General features: G+C 43.5%; 2 protein-coding genes across 5 annotated transcripts in view; one reads left to right on the top strand and one right to left on the bottom strand.

The window, feature by feature from the left end:
• Positions 1-19,656, top strand: part of nbeal1 (neurobeachin-like 1) — a 61,269-nt gene extending 41,613 nt beyond the window's left edge. For 3 of the 4 annotated variants that reach the window (XM_080878934.1, XM_080878935.1, XM_080878933.1), the window contains 31 exons: positions 999-1,157; positions 1,657-1,816; positions 2,163-2,251; positions 3,889-4,491; positions 6,556-6,731; positions 6,823-7,111; positions 7,189-7,497; positions 7,584-7,733; positions 7,823-7,980; positions 8,441-8,565; positions 9,511-9,637; positions 9,743-9,891; positions 9,986-10,119; positions 10,209-10,310; positions 10,504-10,599; positions 10,709-10,833; positions 10,930-11,070; positions 11,208-11,338; positions 11,491-11,600; positions 12,027-12,144; positions 12,249-12,346; positions 12,428-12,544; positions 12,645-12,734; positions 12,850-12,959; positions 13,501-13,673; positions 13,961-14,055; positions 14,432-14,548; positions 14,806-14,967; positions 15,408-15,556; positions 15,816-15,951; positions 16,984-19,656. In XM_080878934.1, the coding sequence (XP_080735060.1) occupies positions 999-1,157; positions 1,657-1,816; positions 2,163-2,251; positions 3,889-4,491; positions 6,556-6,731; positions 6,823-7,111; positions 7,189-7,497; positions 7,584-7,733; positions 7,823-7,980; positions 8,441-8,565; positions 9,511-9,637; positions 9,743-9,891; positions 9,986-10,119; positions 10,209-10,310; positions 10,504-10,599; positions 10,709-10,833; positions 10,930-11,070; positions 11,208-11,338; positions 11,491-11,600; positions 12,027-12,144; positions 12,249-12,346; positions 12,428-12,544; positions 12,645-12,734; positions 12,850-12,959; positions 13,501-13,673; positions 13,961-14,055; positions 14,432-14,548; positions 14,806-14,967; positions 15,408-15,556; positions 15,816-15,951; positions 16,984-17,088 (4,803 nt within the window). In that variant the 3' untranslated portion in view covers positions 17,089-19,656. Of the gene's footprint in view, positions 1-998; positions 1,158-1,656; positions 1,817-2,162; positions 2,252-3,888; positions 4,492-6,555; positions 6,732-6,822; positions 7,112-7,188; positions 7,498-7,583; positions 7,734-7,822; positions 7,981-8,440; positions 8,566-9,510; positions 9,638-9,742; positions 9,892-9,985; positions 10,120-10,208; positions 10,311-10,503; positions 10,600-10,708; positions 10,834-10,929; positions 11,071-11,207; positions 11,339-11,490; positions 11,601-12,026; positions 12,145-12,248; positions 12,347-12,427; positions 12,545-12,644; positions 12,735-12,849; positions 12,960-13,500; positions 13,674-13,960; positions 14,056-14,431; positions 14,549-14,805; positions 14,968-15,407; positions 15,557-15,815; positions 16,946-16,983 lie in introns of those variants that run through there. The other variant, XM_080878932.1, reaches the window with a different exon arrangement.
• Positions 19,657-19,730: 74 nt separating this feature from the next.
• LOC308393455 (uncharacterized protein) lies at positions 19,731-25,556 on the bottom strand. Its single transcript, XM_080877224.1, has 7 exons — positions 25,548-25,556; positions 24,937-24,974; positions 23,776-23,865; positions 22,663-23,285; positions 22,437-22,574; positions 21,852-21,963; positions 19,731-19,904 (listed from the first exon to the last, which is right to left on the bottom strand). Exons 2-7 carry the CDS (start codon positions 24,971-24,973, stop codon positions 19,831-19,833), a joined length of 1,074 nt encoding a protein of 357 aa, XP_080733350.1. The 5' UTR covers position 24,974; positions 25,548-25,556; the 3' UTR covers positions 19,731-19,830.
• Between the last annotated feature and the right edge of the window lie 109 nt (positions 25,557-25,665).

Here is a 25,665-nt window from a genome sequence, read left to right as displayed (position 1 = left end):
CAATACCCCACCCCACCCCCAAAAATATGGAAACCTCACTGTGGGAGTACTGCATCCACCAAGAACAGAAGGTTAATCCTTTCTCAGCCTTACAGTGAGCCAGTCAGTAGTTTTGTTGGATCATAAAGACTGAAATATGTCAGGTCAGCATCTTAATAAATTTGGAGTAGGTCATGTTATTATTAGCGCCTGCTTGCCAGGTGACCTATAAATTGTGAAACTGGATAATCCCAACAATGTGCCATTTAGAGGATTTCAGTGTGAAATGAGAGGAGCTTCCACTGCAGGATATGGTGTTTCCCAATGAGACCAAAGTGCAGGGATGCCTGCACAGGAAGCTTTACGCTCGTTTCCCACCTGGCAGCTGTTCTGCTGGCCTCTCTCTTTCTCTCTGCATTATTTTTAAACATTTTCCTCTCAGTCAGCATTACCCATCAGCAGCTGTTAGCTGACACTGACATTAACCGTTTTCCTTTATGACTCTCGGCAGATAACCCTTTCACTGGACTTGTTTACTGTCAACAGTTTGGTGATTTCCATTTACCGTTCTCGTCAAACCTCCTCCTCTCCCCCAATTTTTGAGTCCCACTTCATTTAAGAAAACTTAAAAAGTTGTATGTGGAAGGTTACATCACCTCCTGTGAGCATATGGTCAACATAATCAGATGATCCAGGCATCTGCTCCCTCACTTTCTTATTTATGTCGCACTTAATTAATTTTTTCTGTGAACATTTAGATTTTTTTAAAGAGTATATCTAAAGATAGTCCTCAGTGAAATCAAAACTCAGCTAAAAGCAGGCTTAAAAAGTGTTGTTGGGTATGTACGGTTTGTAGTATAGTTTATAGCAGATAGCTTTGCTACCAATGTGAAACAGCAAAGGTTCACTTAAAGCAGAAATGAAACGTGTCTAAACCAGCAGATGATATGAAAATTGAAAGTATAGTACAGTCTTTACTGGAAGATGTGATGGGTGAACTGTGGTCGTTTGTTTTGCAGCTGTGTGCTCTGCTGGAGCTGTTGCTGAGCCTTCTGCAGAGCAGCCCAGCCAAAGACCAGCTCTTCCTGCTTCTCTTTGAACCCGCGGCGGCTGACTCCTGCTATGCTCTCCTCCTCAATAACAAACACTCAGATCGACTCCGAGAACTTGTCTTTAAGGTAGGTGACAGAAGCGTCATTAAAGCCATCTCAGTGTCTTAGCATAGATCCACAGTCATCAGTGTTGATTGTAACTTAATATAGTTAGGTGTTTCTAAATAGAAATAATGCACCATGGTGATAAGAAAGGCAAACTTTGAAATTTGCTGTTTTATATTAAATAATAAGGTGAGAAATGGATCTTATATATAAAGATAAACTAATATCAGTGTCAGACATCAGCTGATGCATGCTAGCACTGACATCAGTGAGTTTGTGAGGTTTACTTTAGCCTTGGCCTTCCTGATCTGATCCTGTGCTCTGTTTTGTCTTGGAAAACACTCATGCACATTTTTGCGTGTACATGCTGTTTGTGCATGTAGCCGCCTGCTTGTTAATATGACATTCTGAGAATTCACCAGTACTACCGAAGAGGAATATCCTACATCCGTTTCAGCACAGTTACTTTAAAAAATGTTCAGAATCATTGATTTGTGTGATTCTCTTCCGCTTCGTGCAGTTGTTTGAGCGAATGTTGCGCTGCGACCGGCTCTATGAGAAAAATAAGCAGCGACTGCGGCTGAGGGAGGCGGGTTACTCCGGTCTATCGCTGCTCTTCTCTGAACTTCACATCACTCCCACCCTGATCCGCTGTCTCCTTAACCAAGTCCTCCATACAGGTCAGAGCTTGCTTCAGTGCATTTTAAAAATTTGTGCTTTTTTTTTTTTTCTTTAGTAGGAAAACAAGTACACATATAGGAACATAAAGGATTGGCATAATGCATAACTTGGTTATTCTTTAAAAACAAAAGCACTGTGGATTATACTTTCACGCTGATAACACACTGGTGCTAAAGGCAAAAAGCATTTATATGGAGACAGGTAAAGATACTTTGGACAGATTGGTGGGGTACAGGCTGTACATTTCGGTCACTGAGGGGAAATAATGCATTAGCACTTCAATGAACCAACCAATACTGAATATACTTGGATCAATGTAAAAGCATATGTGTCTACAATCTGCAGATCAAGTGGTAAACTACAAGGACCTGATGGCTTTGGTCCAGCTCACTCACCGGGCCGGACCCAGCGTGCGACTCATCGTCGGCAAGAGGGTGAGGGAACACCTGCACTTAAACCTGCTGCACTCACACCATTCATCATATTTATTAGCAAATTAGCACACAGGAAATGACTCCTGCAATCAGTGCACAGTATCTAATCCTTTGCACAATATTTTCTGTTTCCTTTTTCTGTTTCTCTTCATACGTTATTTCCTTTTTATTTATTGAAGTGATAATAATAATGCGTCCTCAGCTTAAGCCTGGAAAATTCCAGCACTCACTGCCACTATTTTCGCCGCCTCCACACATTTAGATCAGTGCATTATACTCACATCCATGTGAAAACATCAGCAGCAGAGAGAATACAGTGATGAATGATTTAGTCTAAAATAATTATTGAACATTAGTAGATCAATAACATATGAACAGCTGAGAGGAAACAGTTATAACTTTAGTTGCCCTGCTGTTACAGGCAGTGATAAAACATGGTATATGATCTCTGTATAGCAACTACACACATTAAACAAATCTCGAGCGTTGCCTTCTTTCATCTGCAAAATCTAAGTGCATGCATTTGTGACTTCCAGCCTGGACTATTGAAACATTTTATTATCAGGTTGTCTTAAGTTCCCTGAAAAGCCTTCAGTGTGCATCTATATGCCACTATTAACGTTTGTCTACTCTCTCTTGTAGTTTTGTGTTTTGTCTCGTTTGTTTCCAGTTCGTGCTCTCTTCCTCCCCACTGCCACCAAGTGCTTGTATTCTGGGAATCATCTGATTGTTGGGGCGCTCTGTTATACTGTTGGGTCTTTACCTGAAAATTTAAGCGCTTTGAGACAACTCACCTTCTTAACTGACAATACATTAATAAAAACACTGTTATGTCTATATGTTCTGTTCCCTGAAGGAAAGGAACGACATACAATATATATTGTATGCAATATCACGGTCTGTGTGACCTGTGCTGACATATGCATGGGCCTGCCTGCACAGCCTGTCATCATGGTTACCCCTAACCATTCACCGAGCCCACATGTGCTGCAGGGGAACCTGGTGATGTCTCTCATTCCTCTCTTTCAGGGAACAGAAGGAAGTTATAGACATAATGCTCTTAGCCTTAACAGTCAGAGTGGCACTGCATTAATCATAGATACCATGGCATGGCCAAAAACTTTACAGTTGTTCAAACTGCATTCAAACTGGAAAGTGAGTGTGTTTCCAGTCAGAGGAAAGCTTTTTGAATGTTCCCTAGAGAACCTGGGTTCTCTGGAGCACAAAGCAGGAGCGTAACCGTCTAGATGGGCCAAAATGCAGACACCCTTGTCACTTAGGGGAGTTAATTCTGGCTTGACCCCGAGACTGGTTCTGCTCAAGTTTCTTCCTATTCAAAGGGAGTTTTTTCCTTCCCCCTGTCCCCAAGCGCTTGCTCGCTCGCTGCCTTATCCTCCTTTTTTAACAGTGATTGGGTCATAATTCACAAAGGAACATAATTCCTCAATAGCTCTGGACTCTACTGATAGTAATCATAAAGTTGCAGTCAGGTAAGTGTTTAGTGAGGTAATACCAGTGAGGTGATGTTTAAAAGCCTTAATTCAAGTTCTTTCCATCTGTAACTTACAGCTTGCCTTTGAAGATTTTTGTTTTGTTTTTTGTCATCTTCAAAGTTGAATCTACTACCTCCTCTTTAGGTGTACCAGCTGCTTCAGTCCCAACAGGATGCTGCTGCTCAGATCTCAAAGCAGCAGTGTTGGCAGGACACCCTCATGCGGCTGTACCTAAGGGGCGAAGGGTCCTTGGCGCTGCGTAGCTCAGATACTGTCAGCACCTGCAGCCTGGAGCTGAGCCGGACCAGCGGCGGTAGCAACCGTCTGGAGCTGCCGTTGGAGAGGAGGGCACAGGCGGGCAGTGCTGGGCGCTTGGACCGGGTGGAGGATGACCGGATCAGCATAAGTGATACCCGCTCTGTGGACAGCCTGGAGAATGGCGACGTCATCTCGCTGTTGGATACGCCGTCTTCCTCTGCCTCCACCGAGCCGCAGCCCCACGTCAAGCCCTGGGTGGTGGGAAAATCAGGGGGCTTGATGCTGGATTTGTCCCATCTGCAGGCATATGAGGGTGGAGAGAGCGGCAGCCAGACACCTGGGAGCATGCCCAGCACACCCTCACCACTGGAAACCTCGAAGCCTTTCCCAGGGAACTCCGGGGATCGAGACGCAACTTCCTCCCTCACTGAAGACAGCTTCCTGTTTAGTGACAACATCTCGCTGGGGGAGTCTTTCAACAATGTTGAGGTGATCCTTCGAATCTTCTACACAGCTTTGCACTTGATTTATGCTTTTGCTTATTTTTCAAATAAAATAAAAAAAACAAGCCCCAGAAAAAAAATCAATAAGGAATATTAAACTGGGGATCCTGTTAAGCTGCTATATCAGAGCCCAGGAATAAAAAAAAATAGTTATTTTCAACAAGTCCTCAATTAGTCCATCTTTCACTATTTATTGATATTCCTACAGTCTCTGCATTCAGCATCAAGCCTATTGGCCTCTATTACATAAGAGACTTTTAAACTGGCTCAGAGATGTTGTGTTTTAATTTTAAGGCTCCAAAATCTTAAGCAAACATTACTCAGGAGAAAATGGTTCCCTTTTTAGGGGCTAATGTTCAGCGGCTTTAGTGACTGTTAACCAGCAGAGTGTGTGTGTGTGTGTGTGTGTGTGTGTGTGTGTGTGTGTGTGTGTGTGTGTGTGTGTGTGTGTGTGTGTGTGTGTGTGTGTGTGTGTGTGTGTGCGTGTGTGTGTGCGTGTGTGCGTGTGTGTGTGTGTGTGTGTGTGTGTGTGTGTATTCATTGTAAGGAGCTAATGTTCAGCGGCTTTAGTGACTGTTAACCAGCACTGTGTGTGTGTGTGTGTGTGTGTGTGTGTGTGCGTGTGTGTGTGCGTGTGTATTCATTGTAAGGAGCTAATGGTCAGCCTGAGTAACAGTTTTAATGCCCAGATTTAATTTGTTGTTATGTCTATTCTGTCTTTTTTTTAAAAGTGTTGGCTTGGCTTTAGGATTCATTCAAATATTGAGGTACGGGAAGAGAAGATGTTAAACCGGGGGTCTTGCCACACAGTCTGGTCCAGTACATTTTGTTTGTTGCATTTTCTTCATTCTGGTGAAGAAAACACAAAAATCACAAATGCGCACATTTTTGGGGGGACATGTCCCCTGTATCCCTTTTTACATCTACATCTTTGTACAGAGTGACAGCACAAACTGTGGCTGCTTGCATCTCCTCCTAAAACTCTCTAAAACAGAATTAAAGAACTGGAGTCACGGTGCAGGAAGCGTCTGTTCCTGCAGAGGAATAGTAATGACGTAAATGCCAACAGATGGTCTCTAAGGTAAACATGCAGTAGTGATGTCAGTCGGTGGAATCTGAGTGCAAACTGTAAATGAAAACCTTCCATCAGTCATGGATCTGATTATTCGATTGAATCCAATTATCACTTGCAAGTTTTCAAAACAACTGATCTCAACCTGCAGTCCGATGGTATATGGTAGTCAGTATTCTGATGTTAATGCTAGTAAACAGCATGAGCTTCCGACTCACTGAGGGAAATGTCACTGTCACCTCAGGGTGCCCACCGCTGACTTTTATCTAATAAGCTTTTTTCCATCACTTCAGTGTCTCACTGCAGGGAAGAGCAGAGAGAGACAACCTGTCTCTTCCCACGGCAGGATGCTGTCAGTTAGAACCTCTAATTTGACATTTTCAAAGTGGTTTATGGAAAAGGAGTCGCTGCTTAATCTTAAGCCTGTTTCACAAACCGCTACTCAGTTTACCCAGAATTCAGTGCCCAGTAGTCTTTACATATAATTAATGGCTGAAATACTTTATATATCTATGTGAAGTCCAGTCTATTCTGAACAGCATAAAATTTGGAAACTATCTAATTAATCTGCCATCAAAGGAGGGTCATAGTGAAGCTGTAGGAAGGTTGGAGTAAAGCTTGAAAACATTAAATGGTAAAATAAAAAGTACTCTTTTACGTACGAAGCACAACGTTAAGGCTGCTTAATTCCTGTTCACATTACGTTCTGTTACACTCTCCATTAGATGAATAAAAGGCACTTTATTTAATCTAATCTACTGTAATTTTGTGTTCTTAATACATTTTGCTGAAGGCGAATTCTGGAAGCTTATGTGGGGATATTCATCTTTAAAGACAATTAGCGTGTCAGTAAACTACACATATATCTCTGGCTCATGTTGTGATTGTCATTTCCGCTGTGGCCTTTAGTAAACCTGTGTTTGACCCTACTGATCTAATGACAGCTCTCTCTTTCTTTGGTCTAATGTCGCCCCCTAGCGTGCAGAAGAGGAGCTGTGCAGCATGTTGCTGGAGATCATCCTGTGTGTGATGTGGCGAGGCGTCGAGGGCTCCGATGATTCAGCGTGGTTGGAGCGTGGTCAGGTCTTCTCTGCTCTCACCAAACTGGGAACTGCCAATGAGCTGCTCCTTCCTGTTGACCAAATCAAGCTCAGGTCAGCCTTCTATTTGAGTTTTAACAGTGCTGGGCAAAGTCGAAGCTTAAAAAGTGTTGAATGATCTCCGTGTGCTCTCTTTCTCCTCTAGTCTGATGGAGCGTATGTTGGAGTGGGCGGTGAGCGACAACCGAGAGGCTTCAGCTGCTACGCTACCGCAGCACACCGAGAATGCAGTTCGCCTGCTTCACATGGTGCAAGACTTCCTGCAGGCAGAGGGTCTCATCAACCCAGCACTGTGGACAGAGAAGGTGCTGGAAGAGGCGGTGACATTGATGGACAGCCTCATGGTGTGGTACTCCTCTGGCTCCCAGTGGTTCCAGCTCTCCCAGGTTGGACTGAGACTGCTCCTGGGCTTCATGGCTCAGGAAGACCCAGAGGTGAACCTTTTTTGTTCAGTGCTCCATCGTCATACTGCATCGCATGCACACACAGTAATAAATAACCTTTGTCCCAGGTGTGTGCCATGGCCACCGCCAAGCTTAACGGCATCCTGCAGACCAAGGAGATTTCCAGCCAGGACGAGGCATGCTACCTGCTAGGGAAGGTGGAGGGAATTCTGCGGCGCTCCATCCAGGAGCAGACCGAGGAGATGTACTCTTTCCTGGTTCCACTGCTGCGAACGCTGCTCTCCAAAGTCCACCGCCTCCTTTACATGGAGCTGCACCTGCCTCAGCTGCCCGACACCAACGGGAGCCCCTCCTTCTTCGACGACTTCAAGCTTTACTGCAACTCACCCGAATGGCGTGTCTACCTCGATAAATATGTAGGAGATTAGAATATAGTGCTGCTGTTGCTTCAGGACAAAAATGAAAGAGTTACTCATTTTGCCCGTCTTTTGTCTGTCTTCAGATTATTCCGTACATGAAGCAGTATGAAATCGAGATGTTCAGTCAGGGCCACGAGACCATGGCTCTGTACTGGAAAGAGTGCTACGAGGCCTTCATGGTCAGCCTGCATAAGAGAGAGCGGGAGAGAGGAGAGAGCAAGATCCGCTTCCAGGTTAGCTGGCATGTTCGTGAATTGGTGATGACTTCAGAGAGCTCCTCTTTGTAAAAATAAAAATAAATCAAAATTCTGCTGTCTCTCAGGAGCAATTTGTGGAGCCTTTCTCACGCCGTGGCCGCCAGGAGAACCTCCGCTACAACAGCATGTTGAAGCAGCAGCACAGCCAGAATAACGCCACCCTGAGGCAGTGGAAGGCAGCGCGGCGGGGTCTGGTGTGTGAGAGAGGGCCCTGGGCTGACAGGTACTGATTTCAACTCTTGTTCTTCCATAGTATGGTTCCTGTTGCTGTAAAAGGGCAGGGATAGCTCAGTAGGTAGAGTGGTGGCCCCATGATCGGAAGGTCGGGGGTTCAATTCCCCTGAACAGCTACCCTGAGGTACCCCTGAGCAAGGTACCGTCCCTACACACTGCTCCCCGGGCGCCCAGTGGCTGCCCACTGCTTCACTGAGTGAATGGGTTAAATGCAGAGAGGGATTTTCCCCACGGGGACCAATAAAGTACACTTTCTAAAAAAATAAAGTACACTTTCTAAAAACAAATGCTCTCAATATGAGCTTCAGGCTCAGAAAGACGAAATGGAAAGAATGACACTGGTATGAGGAGGGAAAAATATAAGTGCATAAATAGAATAGAATTAGATGGGTTTAAGTTTAAGTGTGATTTGGAGGTATTTAAAGTCTCCTATGTAACATTTTTAACAGGCGCCAGGATGAGATGCACTGGAGGGTATCGAGTGCTGAAAACTACTCCCGCATGAGACTGAAGCTGGTCCGTAACTACAACTTTGATGCTCACAGAGAGGCCAGTGCTCTGAGAGACAACCTGGGTGAGATAGCATTTCTTTTTCTCTCTGAAATATCTCTCTCTGTTTAGACGAGCTCCTGCCACTTGAGTCGTCTCTGTAGAGAAATGTAGGCTTGAATATTTTTGACTTTAGAGTCTCTGTTTGGCAGCAGGCGCTGCTTTAACAGAGGCATCAGTGGGTGGATGTAACGATAGGGGAAGTGTGTGTGTGTGTGTGTGTGTGTACAGTATATCATGAACACACTCATCCAACCTACTTGCGATAAACAGATTAACAGAAACAGATATGAGAAACAAGTCAGAGTCCTTCTAGAAGCAGGTCTCTTATGCAGCCATCTTTTAAATCCATGTGTTTTAAAGATATTTTGAACCTTAGCTTTGTCCCAGTGTAGTGCATGAATACATGCTTGCATAGGATTAACAGCTCAGTCCCACCAGAGCAACACAGCTGCAGCTTTGCTGTGCACATACATCACTGCAGCATCAGAAGTTTGCTTCTCAGCTGTTTTTGGGGACACGAGCAGGGCAGCAGATTCCTATTCAGCCTCCTCTGGGCCCATGTTGTCTTCTTAAACAGTGTCTCTGAATAATGTCAGATATCATCTTGGTCTTTGTCTGCCTTTGAGTAGTTCCTCTTCAGAGATGATGGATTAGTTTAAGCACCACGTGTTTTGACAGATTTGTGGAACTAAGAGTAAAAAACACTGATGTTGTTATTCTAGGGCTTAATCTTATAATAAATCCTTCCAATTTGCATTTTTGCCCAGACAAAGTATATGAACGGTTATATGGGAACCCCAAAAACAAATTGCGTACATAAACCTGTAGAGCTGAGCTAACCCAGTATGGTTTTGTCATTTGATGGCCCTTGACAGGAGAGCACAGAAGCTGATTTTTAGCAGTGCTGCGTAATATTAATTTGCCGCCTCAATTTTTAATTTCCACCCGTCTCACTTGCTTTACTCAGGTGTCCATCAGCAGCGTTTAAACCCAGAGTCTCTGCTGCTGGAGGCAGTGAAGCAAGTCAAAGTTAGCGACCTGGAAGATGACATCCTGGAGCTGCCAGAGGACGACCCTGTTGCTGCCAACAACCAGTCAGTCACCAAATAATGACTGTCGATCAACAGAACATATTCACGTGTAGATGTGCTGAGTTATTGAAAGGCTTTCTAAGCAACATCCCACTCTGGTTCCTGCAGGGTTGAAGCAGATGAGGCGGGCCAGAAGGAGAAGCTGGTGTTGTGGGAGGATTGTGAGCTGGTGACGATAGTGGACGTGGTTCCCGGCCGCCTGGAACTCACCACACAGCACATCTACTTCTATGATAGCAGCCAGGAGAAGGAGGAAGGTGAGGAAGCACAGAGAGAGAGAGAGGTGGAGGCCAAAAAGAGAGAAAGACAGAACAGACTTAATGCTCGATGTGTCATTTTTCCCCCCCAAAGGAGTGGGTCATGACTTCAAATGGCCTCTGTCGCAAATCCGAGAGGTCCACCTTAGACGTTATAACCTGCGGCGCTCAGCTCTGGAAATCTTCCTAATTGACCAAACCAACTATTTCCTCAACTTTAAAAAAGAGGTGCTGGCACACAAGTGTTATTTTCTATGAGCAGCAAGTAAATTAGTGAAAGAAAAAAGTAGGATACTAACACTGTGTTTTTATTACAGGCCAGAAACAAAGTCTACAGCCGCATGTTACTGCTGCGATCCCTCAACCTATATGAAACCCGCTCTCCTCAGGAGCTCCTCAAAGCCTCCGGACTCACACAGGTCAGGACTCAGTAACAGTATCAGCCTTCTAACACAAACTCTGCAGCTTCTAAAAGACCAAAGACCAACAGTGTCTTTTACCACTGAGGAAAAAATCATTGAAATATTAAGCTCTGTCTGCAGAGAACAAAGGGTTCTTGGGCAACATTGAGTAGAATGAGCTCACAGGATTTGTGTCTTGGTTTGGTCACAGAAATGGGTGAACCGAGAGATTTCCAACTTTGACTACTTGATGCAGCTCAACACGATTGCCGGCAGAACGTACAATAACCTGGCTCAGTACCCGGTGGTACGTTCATCACTCAGTACAATACTGTACAGCTGTGAAACCCATAAGCCTGCTTTCTTGGTTCATTTCATTTCCATTCTGACTGAATCATTTGTGGCCGTTTGTTCAGTTTCCCTGGATTCTAGCGGACTACACCTCAGAGGAGCTGGACCTTTCTGATCCTCGGGTATTCAGGGACCTGTCAAAACCAGTCGCTGTGCTTAATGAACGCAACGCAAAGGCGGTTAGAGAAAAGTACGTTTCACTCTCGTACTGAATTAACATCCAAATGTTCTGACGAGCATCTTGATCATTGAGAGCATTAACTAACACATTAAATGTGTCCGTCAGGTATGAAAGTTTTGAAGACCCAACAGGAACCATAGACAGGTTCCATTATGGCACCCACTACTCTAACGCTGCCGGCGTGATGCACTACATGATCAGGGTGGAGCCCTTCACGTCGCTGCACATCCAGCTACAGAGTGGACGGTAAATGTCTCATTATACATGATTTATTTTCCCATCCTCTTTCCTCTTGTTTATGTGCATCTATCTGTATGGCTGTAGACTCTAATCATAGCATGAAAGCCTGCAGAGCTTAATCTGTACCACCCTGACTGTACCAGGTTCGACTGTGCAGACCGTCAGTTCCACTCCATCCCAGCCACATGGCAGACCCTCATGGACAACCCCAACGACGTGAAGGAGCTCATCCCTGAGTTCTTCTACTTCCCAGAGTTCTTAGAAAACCAAAATGGTGAGATTTCACTTTTTGGTGTATGTATGCAGAAATCTTTTCAGATATTACAGCTACCACCAGTTTAAATGTAGTCCTTTTTGTGCTCTGTGTGGCTGTCATAGACAAATACGATTAGATCCTCATGCTTTGTTCTCGTTGTCTCGTTGCAGGATTTGATCTGGGTCGCCTGCAGATCTCCAAGGAAAGAGTAAATGATGTTGTTCTGCCCAAATGGGCCAAGTCCCCTGAAGACTTCATCTACAAGCACCGCAAAGCTCTGGTGAGATGCAGTTTTACTGCCACTGCTGTGTGATGTCACTCCGTAGGGATCATTCCCACAGCAGAGACTCTCACAGTGCAAGTCTGGATGCATCGCAGACTGACTGTTTCCAGACAATAGTTGAGTTAGCTGACATATCGGGATGCTTCTTAAAGCTGCTTTAAATAGATCATATAGATTAAACAGATGGTGATAATGCACCTAGAAGCACAACATTTTAAATCTAACACAACTATCAGTCATTTGAAAGCATGCAGAAGGAAGGCAGTAATAGTCAAATAGTTCCAGGTAAAAATCAAACATATGTTTCTTGTATAAGAAAGAAATGATGCAGTACTCGATTACCTGTGACTAAAACCTGTAACTGCAGATGGACACTATCTGCTTTGGAGTGTTTGGGTTGTAATCGCATTTTTTCTGTTACAGGAATCAGAGTATGTGTCAGCCCACCTCCACGAGTGGATTGATCTGATCTTTGGTTACAAACAGAGGGGCCCTGCAGCGGTGGAAGCCCTCAACGTCTTCTACTACTGCACATATGAGGGTAACGAATCCACAGCAGCCGTCAGGCTGTCACATCTCACCGTGACTGTTGCGTTTATAAGTGCAGTAATTTATTAGTATTAAGAGAATGGTCTGGGTTTGCAGGGGCGGTGGACTTGGACGCCATCACTGATGAAAAGGAGCGTAAGGCTCTGGAAGGCATGATCAGCAACTTTGGTCAGACACCCTGCCAGTTACTCAAGGTGCAGACTCACTCTGGCATCTGTTAGTGAATATCTGCTGCTCTCAGTCTGATATTTGAGTTTGTGTGCGTGTGTGTTTAGGAGCCCCATCCAGTGCGCCTGTCTCAGGAGGAAGTGGAGAAAAGGAAAGCTCAGTTGGACTCGTGTCCTACCAGCATGTTTGAGCACCTCAGTGACCTCAAGTCCTTCTTTGTTGAGGTATTAGCTCAAATAAAATAAAATACTGCAGTTTCTTTCCTAACATGTCAGATGCTGTGAGCTAAAATTTGACCAAACGTATTACCGTGTTTTTATGAAGGGCATCAGTGACAATGTGCCGCTGGTTAAGGTTGTGGTCCCAAAGAATCAGTCACATTCCTTCATCACCCAGGGGAGCCCAGACACCATGGTGAGCCATGATTTTGTACTTGGCTTTTCTGGTTTTAGAAAAGAATCAAGGAAAGGTGAAGAGGAATGACTGATCAGTGGCAGTGATGCCTTTGTGGTGTTCATGCTGTCTGCAGGTAACGGTGAGTCAGAACTGCTTGGTGGGGACCCATGGGTGGCTGCCTTATAACAAGAACATCTCCAACTACTTCACCTTCATTAAGGACCCCACAGTTTCTAACACCAAGTAAGGACACTGCACCATCATCATATGCATATCATATCATCAAAAGTCAGCATGTCTGTTTATACTATAAAGCACTTTTACTGGGTTTGACTCTGGTGCTCAATTCATTTAGAATAGATTTGCATGTCCTGCAAGGCAGTGGGCATGGTGGGCACTGTGCAGTTATCCATGGATCAGCAGGGTGTATAACACTAATGATGATGATGATGATGATGATGATAATAATGGAGTTTATTTGTGTATACTTTTATTTTATGTAATATAAATTATTGTATATATTTTATAATCTAATACTTTTAGCCCAGGTTCATCAGCTTGTACAGGACTCTTAAGTATAATAACAAACAACTAAATGTTGGTAATATAACATGAAATACATATTTTAATAGAATGTAACATCTGCATTTTTCTTTACCTGTAATTGGTGAAACACCATGCAACAGCAAGCAGTGAGCAAATCAAGTAACGCCCTTTATATCTAGATGGATGGATATTCTGCCTGTAGCGTGATCTCTGTCTTCTTGTCATTATCTCCTCACAGAACCCAGCGCTTCCTTTCAGGACCCTTCGCCCCCGGTGTGGAGGTAACCGCTGGATTGTTTGTGGTCTCCCATGATGGAAAGTTGCTCTTCAGTGGTGGGCACTGGGACAACAGCCTGCGGGTCACTTCACTGGTTAAGGGAAAGACTGTAGGACAGCACATCCGGCACATGGGTAAAGAAGGAAAAGTCTTCACTCGCACCGCATTGAAAACTATGATATGACAGTCCTGCCCTCACTAGGTTAGGTTTGTAAGGTCGAGGAGCAGGCATGTGATTGGATAGCTTCTAAATTGAGAGCTTCTAAGTTGTTCTAGATAGCAAGATGGTAAAAAACCTGAAAAAGTGATTATCAACCCAAAAAGAAACAACCACTGGTCAGGTGTATTGCTGTATGTGATTTTTTATTTATTTATTTTTTTGTTTTAACCTGTGCTTTTTTTTTTTTCATCTCTCCTTCAGACATCGTGACCTGCTTGTCAACAGACCACTGTGGCATCCATCTGATCTCTGGCTCCAGAGACACAACCTGCATGGTGTGGCAGGTTCTGCAGCAGGTTCGCACAGAAACACACTTACAACACGTTATTACTCTGAATTGTCATTGCACAGTCATACGTTTTATAATCCTACAACAGAAATCGAGTACTTTCCCACATGGGTGGAAAAAGCAAGTCAAGCACAGTGAATAATTACCATATGTACAGAATAAAATGTACACAGTATGTGCAGAAATAAGAAAATAAAAGTGCAAAAATAAATCCTAATAAGGAGCTATTAACTAGAAACTGTTTGTGACTTCTTGTCTAAGTTGGATTTAGTTTTAATTCCAGTTTGAACCTAAGAATGAAAACAATTCCATGATTTCACTTTTTAGCAGAAAATGCTGATTAAAAATCTTTTGGTTTGATTGTGGACTTGTCTTTATGCCAGGGTGGAGCTCCTGTTGGTCTCCATCCCAAACCTATTCAGGTGCTGTATGGACACACGGACGAGGTGGTGAGCGTCAGCATCAGCACAGAGCTGGACATGGCTGTATCTGGAGCACGGGTAAGTCTACACGCCTGACTGCTGCTGAGGGCCTGCAGCTGCTTTTCATCTCATCCTGTCTGCTCATTTAAATTCTAATACCACCGTGAGAATGTGTGAAAAGCTATTCTAATCACAAGCTGAGTCAATGAGCTGGAAAAGGGTTTAGCGCTGGAATTGTGAGTCTTTGAAGACGGGCAGACCTGAAAGGTTTGAAGCCCCCCCCCCCCCTAAACTAAACACATGCATTACTTTGAGCTTTGTTCTCCGTTCAACAGGACGGGACGGTGATCATCCACACTGTGCGCCGGGGTCAGTACATGCGCTGCTTGCATCCACCGTGCGACAGCTCGCTGCCGCTCTCTATCCTCCACCTGGCTGTGTCCTGGGAGGGTCACATGCTGGTTCATACCTGTCTGGAGGGCAAAGCAACACTCAAGGTGTGTGCACATTTTAAGTTTTTAGGCTAACACACAATCTAAAAGGTGGGTAGGACTCTGCACATCTCTACGTGTCTGTTTTTTTTTGACAGTCAGAGCAGGCCAAAAAGCTATAAGCTGACTCAGACCTCTACATTTAAATAAATATAAACTAATAATTACAACACAGTGCACGTGAAACGCAGAACAAGCCACCATGGAACAGACCTAATCTGACCAGCAGACACTTAAAGATCACATTGATAACTGGGCTTAGACTAGTAAGTATGCGCACAGGTGAGCAGAAGGGAGCGTGAGAAATGCAGCGTTTCAAGGGCATATGTGCTTATATGTTGGTTTATAGTCAGACTTCTTTTAGATTAAATCTGAATTCAGATATATAAACTCCTTTGATCTGCAGTTAAAGTTTTAAATGTTCTTCTGTTCCCCCCTCTTGCCAGGATAAAAACGCCCTCCACCTGTACTCTGTAAATGGGAAGCACCTCTGCAGCGAGCCTCTGATGGAGCAGGTGACAGACATGTGTGTTTCTGGGGAGTATGTAGTCATCGGCAGCGAGCAGGGATACCTGTCCATCCGTGACCTCTACAGGTAAACTTATAGAAACAATATTGGTGATTTTGAATCAACATTAGCTGTTGGTATTTGGCTCTTCCACCAGTTGTTCTGTTTTATAAAGCCTTTCATCGAAAGCTTTGAAGAGTAGAGGCCTTTGTGCTTTAACGTTTTAACTGTTTCGGAGCATAACGAGCGACACCGTCCCAAATAAAAATTGCTCGCTGGCAGCTGCGCGTCCTACATGCATGGAAAGGTTACAGATATTAACCTCGAGCTTGTTTCTCCTCCGCAGCCTGTCTCTGTGCGGAGAGCCCATGGCCATGAGGGTGCCAGTGTGCTGCGTCTCAGCCACCAAGGAGCAGAGCCATGTGCTGGTGGGACTGGAGGACGGCAAGCTGATCATCGTGGCCGTGGGCAAGCCGGCGGAGGTAAAGAACTCGCTGCGGAACTACATCGCTCAGAGCCTTGAGGGATCGCCGCTCATGGCGTCCCCCCTACTGGCCCCGCTCCGCGCTCGTTCACCAACACGCCTGCTCCACCAACGTGACCAACTGGTGTTCAGCCCCACCTCCACCTCCCACAAACCTTAGCAAGCTCTAGTGCTGTTCATCCCCTATAACACTTTTATTGCTATAGATTTAACACACACACACACACACACACACACACACACACACACACACACACACACACACACACACACACACACACACACACACAAGACCTGCTGCACATATACCCCACGTTGACCTTTTAACCCACAGTCACCTGTTCTTCTCAGGGATGGCTGTCTCACACAGTCATATGGCTTCCTCACAAAACAACTACACAGGCACACAAACACATCTGAGCCACATTCCTTCAGCCACTAGAACCACAACTGTGAAATCGAAGCGACTTCTTGTGTGCACCTCATTCTGTGTTTTTGTTTCTGTTTTGTATTTTCGAATACTCGACATCTGTGCAAAACTCCATCCGATGCTGTCTACCTGAAGTGTCATTACATTCTGTGTTTTGAGTGTGCTCTACGGACTATAACAAAAAATGCTGTGAAACAGACTAATTAACGATTCTGCAAACTCAAGCCATATTTACAGTGTAGCTACAATCGAATAATCACTAATCCTGTGCCACACTGGCTTAATATGATCATGTAAATAGTGTGTTAGCACACATGTAGGAGGTTGATCCAGACAGTCCCCCTTGGAATCACTGCGCCTTCCAGTTTTTTATCTTTTCCATTCAAATTGACTCGCACCAAAGTGACTCGAGCTTTGATTTGTTTTTCTTTGTTTGCCTCACTAGTCATTTAAGCTCCAATGAACTAATCGATCACTCATGAATCATGTTACCCCCTCACCCCCCTCCCCCTGTTTCCTTTGACTTCACGCTTTTCTTTCCCCACTCTCCCCCCCCTTCCTCCGCCTCACTTCTTCCACCTCCTCCTCCACTCTTCCCAGATGCGTTCGGGCCAGATCACACGGAAGCTGTGGGGTTCCAGCAAGAGACTGACTCAGATCTCCTCGGGGGAGACGGTGTACAACACCCAGCAAGACCACAACTGACCCGTTCCCCGCCTGTCCCCCGAGCCTTTAAACCATCCCCTTCAAGCACGTCGCACATTGTCATTTCATATCCGAGCAGATTCTTTCTCCCATCACCTCCCACGGTTTTATCAGGGGGTAGGTTTTGGGGTGCAGGAGCACCACAAAGCCTGCATGCCCACATGTGCATTTGAGTGCTCTTGCTTTAGATTGTGATCGCATGGCGCTGGCGCCGTGGTTCCAATGCAGAAGTAGCGCCAGCCTCAGCAAAACCACACCACTGCCCACTTCTCGCACACGCCACAGCTGCCCTCGTCATCAGAATCTTTACTACAGTCAGCCTCATTTAACGGTTAACTAACTGTTCTCTTGTATGTATGCAGGGATGGATGGATGTGTGTTTGCACACAGTTTTGCTGTGTGCTATTTAAAAAATATTGTTTCAAGTGGCCTTTTTGCTCCCCCACCCCCTCAGTTAGCCTTAGGTGCAGACACTCGGCCTGTGATCTGCAGGCCAGGACGATTCATGGTTGCCTCAAAGCTGCCACCACGCAGCCTTATGCAGTAAGACGGCTCCACCACTCACAAGACCAAACTGTCTGCATTTTTCTATCGTTTTTATATACCCGTGTGTGTGTGTGATCTTTTAGTGATGTTTTATTGGGAGTTTGGTTTATGTGTGTGTATGTCTGTGTGCGTGCGCATGCCCAGCAGCTTGGCATCTGTTCATATGCATGGCATTTTGGTTTTGAGATTAGACAAGAAATAGTGATGCAGAAGTCAGTTTTTTGTTTGTTTGTTTTTTCGTTTTTACATTTGGGGTGTAGCTGACGTTTTTTGTTGAGAAACATCAGAAAAGGTGTTTAAAGGTACTTTTTGTAGTCCCCCCTCCCCTTTCCAAAGTGTAACTAACAGTTTCACCACTAGGTGGCAGTGTTTTTACCAAACATTATAATTTTAACATTGATATTAACATGATGCACCGTTTCCTCAAGAGGCATTGCCTGGTTAAACGATAAAATAATGACTCGCTTCATCACCTCGTGGGAAAATTGGTTGATATCTCGTGTAAACAAATCCATTCACATTCTGTTGGATGCTTCAGTTAATTTTTGTTGACGGGATTTTACAAAAAGTACTTTTAATGTTTTGTCATTAGCATATCATTTAAGATCTAGTTTTGTAAATAAAAATAAAAAACACTACATTCTCAATCACAACAAGCTTTGACATGAAGACTTATCACAGCAGTGCAACGAAAAACGACTATAACGTCACGTTTCTCTGTACTTCATTGAATGTTTTTAAGTTACTTGAATCTGTTTCTATCCATAAGTGAAAGTAGCAGTTTTTTTCACACATTGTCTCATGAGTGACATATTTAAAAACTATTCTAACTGTTTAGAAATGAAGGAGAAAGTAGAAATCCTTAAGGGCTTTACGAGATGTCAGTGTTATCAGCAATACAGCTCCTTCATCGCATGCCTGTCGGTGCTTCCTTTCCTCTATTTCTGTCCAGCATGCCTCGCTCAGTCAGATCCTCTATTTTCCAGTCTTCCTATGGCTAAACTGGGACTGTAAATGGACTCCCTCTCTTCCCCTTCTGAATGCCTTTAGCTCTCATCATTGCCTCAAACCCCATCTCTCTTTTATTATTTGTGCTTCTCGCTCGTTTTCCTGTTTATTTTAAAGTGACTGATTTCAGAGTTTTCCTTGTGTGGGGCCTCAAGAATGTTTGGGTCAACTGGGACAAACATGCATGTGAATGTGATTGCATTACTCTGTAATATACCGCAGTATGAAACTGCTGTGTGATTCATAATTTTGCACCATACCTGAGCGAGTGAGTGTGCGAGTGAGAGTTTATTTTCCGTTGCCAAATGTTTTTTTTATTCCTGTCTGATTCTGTGAACTTTTGCAGCCCTGTGGGTTTGGCACTGGGCACAGAGTCGCTCTAACGGTTTTCTCTCGTTTTTTTTTTTGTTTGTTTTTTTCTGATTTTTGTATTTTGTTTTATTTAAATGTCAGTTTGGTGGATTGCAAAGACCAATCTGTGTCCTCCTTTAAGAGATTTCTGTGAAAGGTGCACAAAATGTTCTATTAATGCAGTTTATTTTTCTTTTGTTTATTCACATTTTTCATTCAAAGACCACTGTTTGAGTTATTCCACGACTGCAACAGAGTGCCTTTTATCCCAGCGTGGTGTCCACATAGAGGTAGATTTCTCCTTCTCCTTCGTCCCAAACTTTGTTGTGAATCAAGTGAAAGCAGCATTCCACACATTAGTCCGTCGCAGTTGCACCGGGAACCAAGAATATGGGACTTCCAAGAAAAATCAAAGTACTATTTTGTGTCTTAGCTACATTCTCTGTAACTGTCACCAAAATGGATGTGTGTATATCTGTGATTATTTATGAATACAGTATATAATGTACAGCATGATTTTTATTTTGGCGTCGTTAAAATGTACTTTTGCACTTTCCAGGTACTAAATTGTAACAGATTGTTTTAACTTTGCTCCCTAATCTGTAAAAACTGCTTTGTATAAACAAGTGGAAAATAATCATTAAAGTCTTGTCTAAATTCAAAGGACTTTTTACTCATTTCTTAGGGAATAAACTTATAGGAAGAAGAAACGCACAGATGAGTAATATGCTGTGTTTTTATTCAAGAATGCACAATCAGCTTGTGGCAGGGAACACAAAGGTATCGTAGGAAATGATACCCGCGAGCCCGTCTCACGTTGCTTCTTTGCGATTTCTCTTACGTAGGAATCATGTACGTACAGATGGACGCTCTCTTCAGATCACAGTTGGCAGTAGTCCACCGGCTGTTGTCTGCAGTGTGGATAGGAAAAGGATCATAGTAGATTAGTCCAGCAGGATAAAGATAATCCCAGTTTTTTATTAGGTGTCTTATCAATTTTATGTGACACAGACAGTACTCTATAAAGCTTTGTTTAAAAGGTGCTTTTATGACACATGCCTCACAAAAGGAACCCTTGTCTAATATAGCACTCATGACTGAGATGAATAAGAAGATCAGGCATTTTAGTTGGCAAACTATTATTATTTTTAAGTCTCTTACAATTTGAGGCGGGAAAAGTTATAATATAGAACCACTGCCTTTCAGTGGTAGAATCCATAATTCAAACGCTGCTCAAAAAAATGAAATGAACACTCCTTAATCAAGTCAGCTAAACTTTTGGTCTGGTCAGTTCGGTAGCAGAGGGGCTTGTTAATCAGCTTCAACTGCTTGGTGTTTAACAACAGGGGCAACAATGAAACAACTGCTAAAAAAAGGAATGTTTTCACAGCTGGAGACCACTGATGTTTTTTTTACTATTTTTCACTAGTTTTGCATTTAGCTAGGCTCAGTGTCACTACAGCTAGAATTAGGTGAGACTTGGACCCTACGGAGGTTGAACAGGCAGTCCAATTCCTCCAGGATGGCCCATCAATCACGCCATTGCCGGAAGGCTTGGTGTGTCTCCCAGCACAGTCTGAAGCATGGACGAGATTTCAGGAGACAGACAGTTACTCTAGGAGGGCTGGACAGGGCAGGGGAAGGCCATTACCCCTTAAGAAAGACTGATATCTGCTCTTTTGTGAAGGAGGAATGGCATGAGCACTGTTAGAGCTACAAAATGACCTCCAGCAGGTCACTGGTGTAAATGTCTCTGTCCAAACAATCACAAACGGACTTCATGAGGGTGGTCTAATGGCCTGACGTCCTTTAGTGGACCCCGGTCACTCCTCAGCACCATGGAGCCTGATTGATATTTGCCACAAAATGCCAGAATTGGCAGATCCGCCACTGGTGCCCTGTGTTTTTCACAGATGAAACCCTGAGCACATGTGACATATGTGAAAGCGCCTGGAGAACGTTGCTGTAACATCATTCTGAATGACAAGTTTGGTGGTGGGTCGAGAGAGGCACACAGACCTCTACAGACTTGGCAAAGGCACCCTGACTGCCATTACAGATTAGGATGAAATACTTGGGTCCACTGTCAGATCTATACTGGTGCATTGGGTCCTGGATTCCTCCTGGCCTGTGATGAGAGTATGCAGGCAGTTCTGCATACTCTCACTTGCCTGACCTAAATCCGACAGAACACCGTGGGGACTTTATGTTTTCATCCATTAGATGCTGCCAGGTTGTACCTAAGGCTGTCCAGGAGCTCAGTCATACCCAGCCCCCAAATGTCATCTCATTAAGAGCATTTCCCTAGCATTGTCAGGTATGCTTACAAGCCAATACAAACTACAGATTGCCGTTCTGAGGTACTGCAATTAATTACTTTGATATTTTGGTGTGGCTTTGAATTTAGCCCCCTGTAGGTTGGTAATTTTCAATTCCATGAAACGACGTGCATCCCTTCATTCCTAACACATTAACCAGTCCATATCAGTATAGATCTAATCTTATCTGATGTGTTACCAAAGTGTTGCTTTAATTTTTTTGAGCAGTGTATAAAACAGTACTGTACTTTTGCAAGCAGGCTATTAAAGCATAAAACGGCAATATCGAGGTCTAAAGTTCAATGCCATTACCTAACAACTCACACCAAATTAAGTGAGGCTGTAGCTACAACACAAAAGTGCTGTATTATGGTGGGGTCTTTATCTTACAACATAAAGAGCCTTCAAGGCAACTGTTGCTGCAAGCTGGCACTATAAAAATAAAACTGAATTGAATTTAAAGCAGAGGTGTTTCAAAGTTACTCTCTGGAAAATGCTGGAATAAATTAGTAATTAGTGTGAGAGTAGCGTGGTTCTTACCTAGCTCAAACATCTCCACACAGACAGGTTTGTCAGTGTGAATGTTGGGGTGGCCTGGCATCCAGTCGCTAAAACCCCACTCTGACCCGTCCACCCATGACGCCTCTTGGTTCTGTGGAGTGCAGAATACATATGAAAGGTTAAAACAAAATGTAGTCTTAAATAACCCAATTGTTTGTAAACTGTCAATAAAAATAAAATGTTAGCATATGAGACCCTTTCTATGAAGAAAAGTATGGCTAATATGACCATATTACCACTTCACTTGTTTTAAAACATCACTTAGTCACAGGACACAACAATTGCAATACTTTAAGATAAAAGTTTGAAGGTCAATGTCTCATCAAGGTAAGAATAACACTATCAGTCCTGCTGATAAGATATCTGATGACACTCTCCTTGGCCTCCATTCATTGACACAGCTCATGACCAGACTGCTGGCATTACAGCCACTAAGAACTGGAGTAAAATTGTGGTATAAGTAAGTAGAGAACACCCTGAAAAACACACTGTTGTTTTAGCACCACATGTTTTGAGAAAACCTTATATACCTATATAGGTCGCCAATTAACATGATAAACTTGCCGTGACTGTGGCTCCCAGCCAGGTTAGCACAGGGCTCTTCTTACCACCCATGGTCACCAGGGAAATCAGATGGGAATGCAGATCACCACTGGTTACAGAAGCAAGCTCGGCATGTGGGGCAAGAGTTCTGCATTTGGCCTGTAGATTGAGAAACATTTAATTTACATCCTTTAAATGAACAGGGGATTAGCTTTTTATATGTTTTTGGAATGGTACATAGTCTAACCTGAGCATCCTTGAAGGACAGCGGTGTAGGGTTGAACTCATAGCACTTGTTGTTGATAATCTCCCCCTGACATGCCACTTTTGCTCTTTGGATGAAGCTGTAAAAGGGCTCGGTTCCCTGTCTGAAGCCTCTTTGGAGAGGCAGAAATGGTTCGGTTCCCTGTCTGAAACCATCTCTGAGTTTCATAAAGGGTTCGGTTCCCTGCCTGAAGCCATCTCTGAGTTTCATAAAGGGTTCGGTTCCCTGTCTGAAGCCTCTTTGGAGAGGCAGAAATGGTTCGGTTCCCTGTCTGAAACCATCTCTGAGTTTCATAAAGGGTTCGGTTCCCTGCCTGAAGCCATCTTGGAGTTTCATAAAGGGTTCGGTTCCCTGCCTGAAGCCATCTCTGAGTTTCATAAAGGGTTCGGTTCCCTGCCTGAAGCCATCTCTGAGTTTCAAAAAGGGTTCGGTTCCCTGCCTGAAGCCATCTCTGAGTTTCATAAAGGGTTCGGTTCCCTGCCTGAAGCCATCTCTGACTTTCATAGAGGGTTCGGTTCCCTGCCTGAAACCATCTGGGAGATGAGAAGGATTTTCCACACGGACCCAACTACCACCACTCCTTTGGACCGGAACATCAGCATCGGCTGAAAGACAAAAGACATTGGAAGTAAACAAGCTTCTAAAATCATAACGATACTCTAGAGGTGACTTAGAGGGTACATTCGCTAAGCTAAATGTGATCAAAATCATGTTAAACAGGTTATCATGTTCATTTCTTTGTTCATGATGAAAAAATACCTAACAATTTATTTTTAGTTAAACCTCAATAATGTCCTGGGACTGAATAGAAAGGCAAAGAGTCATTACAATAAAAAAAATCATCCTGAGGGGGCTCAATAGCTCTACCAAATTTGAGAGGATAATATGTTAGTTCTTGAGATGTCAGCTACTGGCTGCCCTAATAGAGGATGACCATTAACCATTAACCATTTGGATTCATTCACTGGGGAACGTGAATAAATGTGAAAAATGTAATTTGAATCCAACCAAAAGTTGTTGAGATATTTCAGTCTTGGCCAAATTGGCCTGTGTCAGTAGGATCATGTAGGTAGGAGGTAAAAGTAAGCTCTGTACCTTGTCTAAAGCCATCAGGAAGGAATTGATGGACATCACTTGATGACTTCTTCAAACCTCTAGGGGTTTTGATTGGGACAGCTTGGAGGCCTGCAAAGGATTACAGTTACACTATATAACTATAATATACATGAAGCTGCATTTGCACACCCTGCCTTCGACACTGGTGTTCGACTTGATTAACATTATAGCACTAAGCTTGCCAGTTGATGGATACATAAATGTGTGGCCTTTTAGGTCAATTATTAACTATTGTGCAATGCTGATATATAGGCCACGACCTTTCTTTAACAGTGTGATAAATCAATGATAACGGTCAAAGTCTACGTTCTGTACTTCCATTAGGGAACTACAGAATGTTTACTGTCAGTTGTTTTGCTGCCAAGGCAAGAAACAACAGAGCCAACATTAATTATGTCAAGGACACCTCAAAATAAATAAAACATTTGACACTGACCAGCCAGGAAAGTTAATATATTGACTGAACCCTACTGATGTTTCACATAATTGTATTAGTTTTTAAAGATAATTGAAATATAGGGATGGAAGTTTGGATATCAAAATGTTTTTATATCTAGATCTGCTGTGTCGGAATTGCATGATTCTAAGATAAAATCTGTTCTGTATTTTGCACTTATTTCATGAACTCATCATAAACTGATATGTAGAGAAATAGGCCCCTCTTCCCCAAGGATTCGGGAGACTGTAACCTTCTTTATGTTGAAGATTAGGCTTAAGAAAGCGTTCTGCATTTAAACATTAGTCATTATTAATCTCGGCCTCTCTTCCACAGTGCATCTTTTGTCCTGTCTTTCTCCCATTACCCCCAAGCGGTTGCGTAAAATTGCTGCCGCCACATGAGCCTCGTTCTGCAGGGGGTTTCTCCCTGTTAAAAGGGAGCTTTTCCTTCCCACCATAACGAAGTGCTTACTCAAAGGGGGTTGTTTAATTGTTGGGGTTTCTCTCTATTATTGCAGGGTCTTAACATTACAATATAAAGCACCTGAGGCAACTGTTGTTGCGACTTGGCAACAACATTTGCCTCAGAAACACATCATCTGAAAATTAGGTGAGCAGTAATGATATGAAACAAATATCTAGCCACAAATAAATAGGCAAGTTTTACTGCACCAGTGAAAGGTGAAGGCAGTGAGATCTTACCTGACAGTGCCAGGAGCAGTAGCACTAACTTGAACATCCTGTAAGGAAATTGGAAGAAAATGTTTTACTTCTTCTTCATAAGCCTATACAACCTACAAATGTATCCAGGCTCTCCTTAACGGAGTTGTTTTTAACCTCGTTTGTATCCTGCTTACCTGAGGCTGTAATGAGGAATGCTGCAGCAGTTCAGAAAGAAAAGGCCACCTATTAATATGTGTCTTTCTTGGTCATAAACCTTTTTAAAGAGATTACTGATTAATCTAATCTAAATCTCCTGTAGCTCTTTATTGACTGATATTTGATGACCTTTGCCTTCACTCTAAACTGATAAAGATTTGAACTCAGCACTAAATGTTGGCTGTCACTGTCAGCCACTGGCCTCTGACCCAAAGTTATCAAACACCTAGTTTTCCTTGACATCCTATGATACTGTATGCATTCTGTTTTCTAGGGCATGCAAGCATGTGAAGGGTGAATAGCACTTGGTTTAATCAAGGGAGCTCAATCAATATTTGTGAATGTGGACAGAGAGAGACGTTACAACAGATGGTAAACGTGACGCTGGAGGCCACTAAAGGTTGTTTTGGGGGTGACTGAGGTATTTCACAGACCTTTGATGTTGGTGTAGAGCGCTTGTTCAACTTTGTAACCATGTAGCCATCAGGACATGGGGTGTAGATGGTGGTTAATATTCACTTTTTATTAGCAATGATTAAAAAGCGAGTAACT

The sequence above is a fragment of the Rhamphochromis sp. 'chilingali' genome (assembly GCF_963969265.1).
Source record: "Rhamphochromis sp. 'chilingali' genome assembly, chromosome: 3".
NCBI classification, from domain to species: domain Eukaryota; kingdom Metazoa; phylum Chordata; class Actinopteri; order Cichliformes; family Cichlidae; genus Rhamphochromis; species Rhamphochromis sp. 'chilingali'.
Note: the sequence above shows the minus strand (reverse complement) of the source record. Positions and strands in the feature narration are given on the sequence as shown.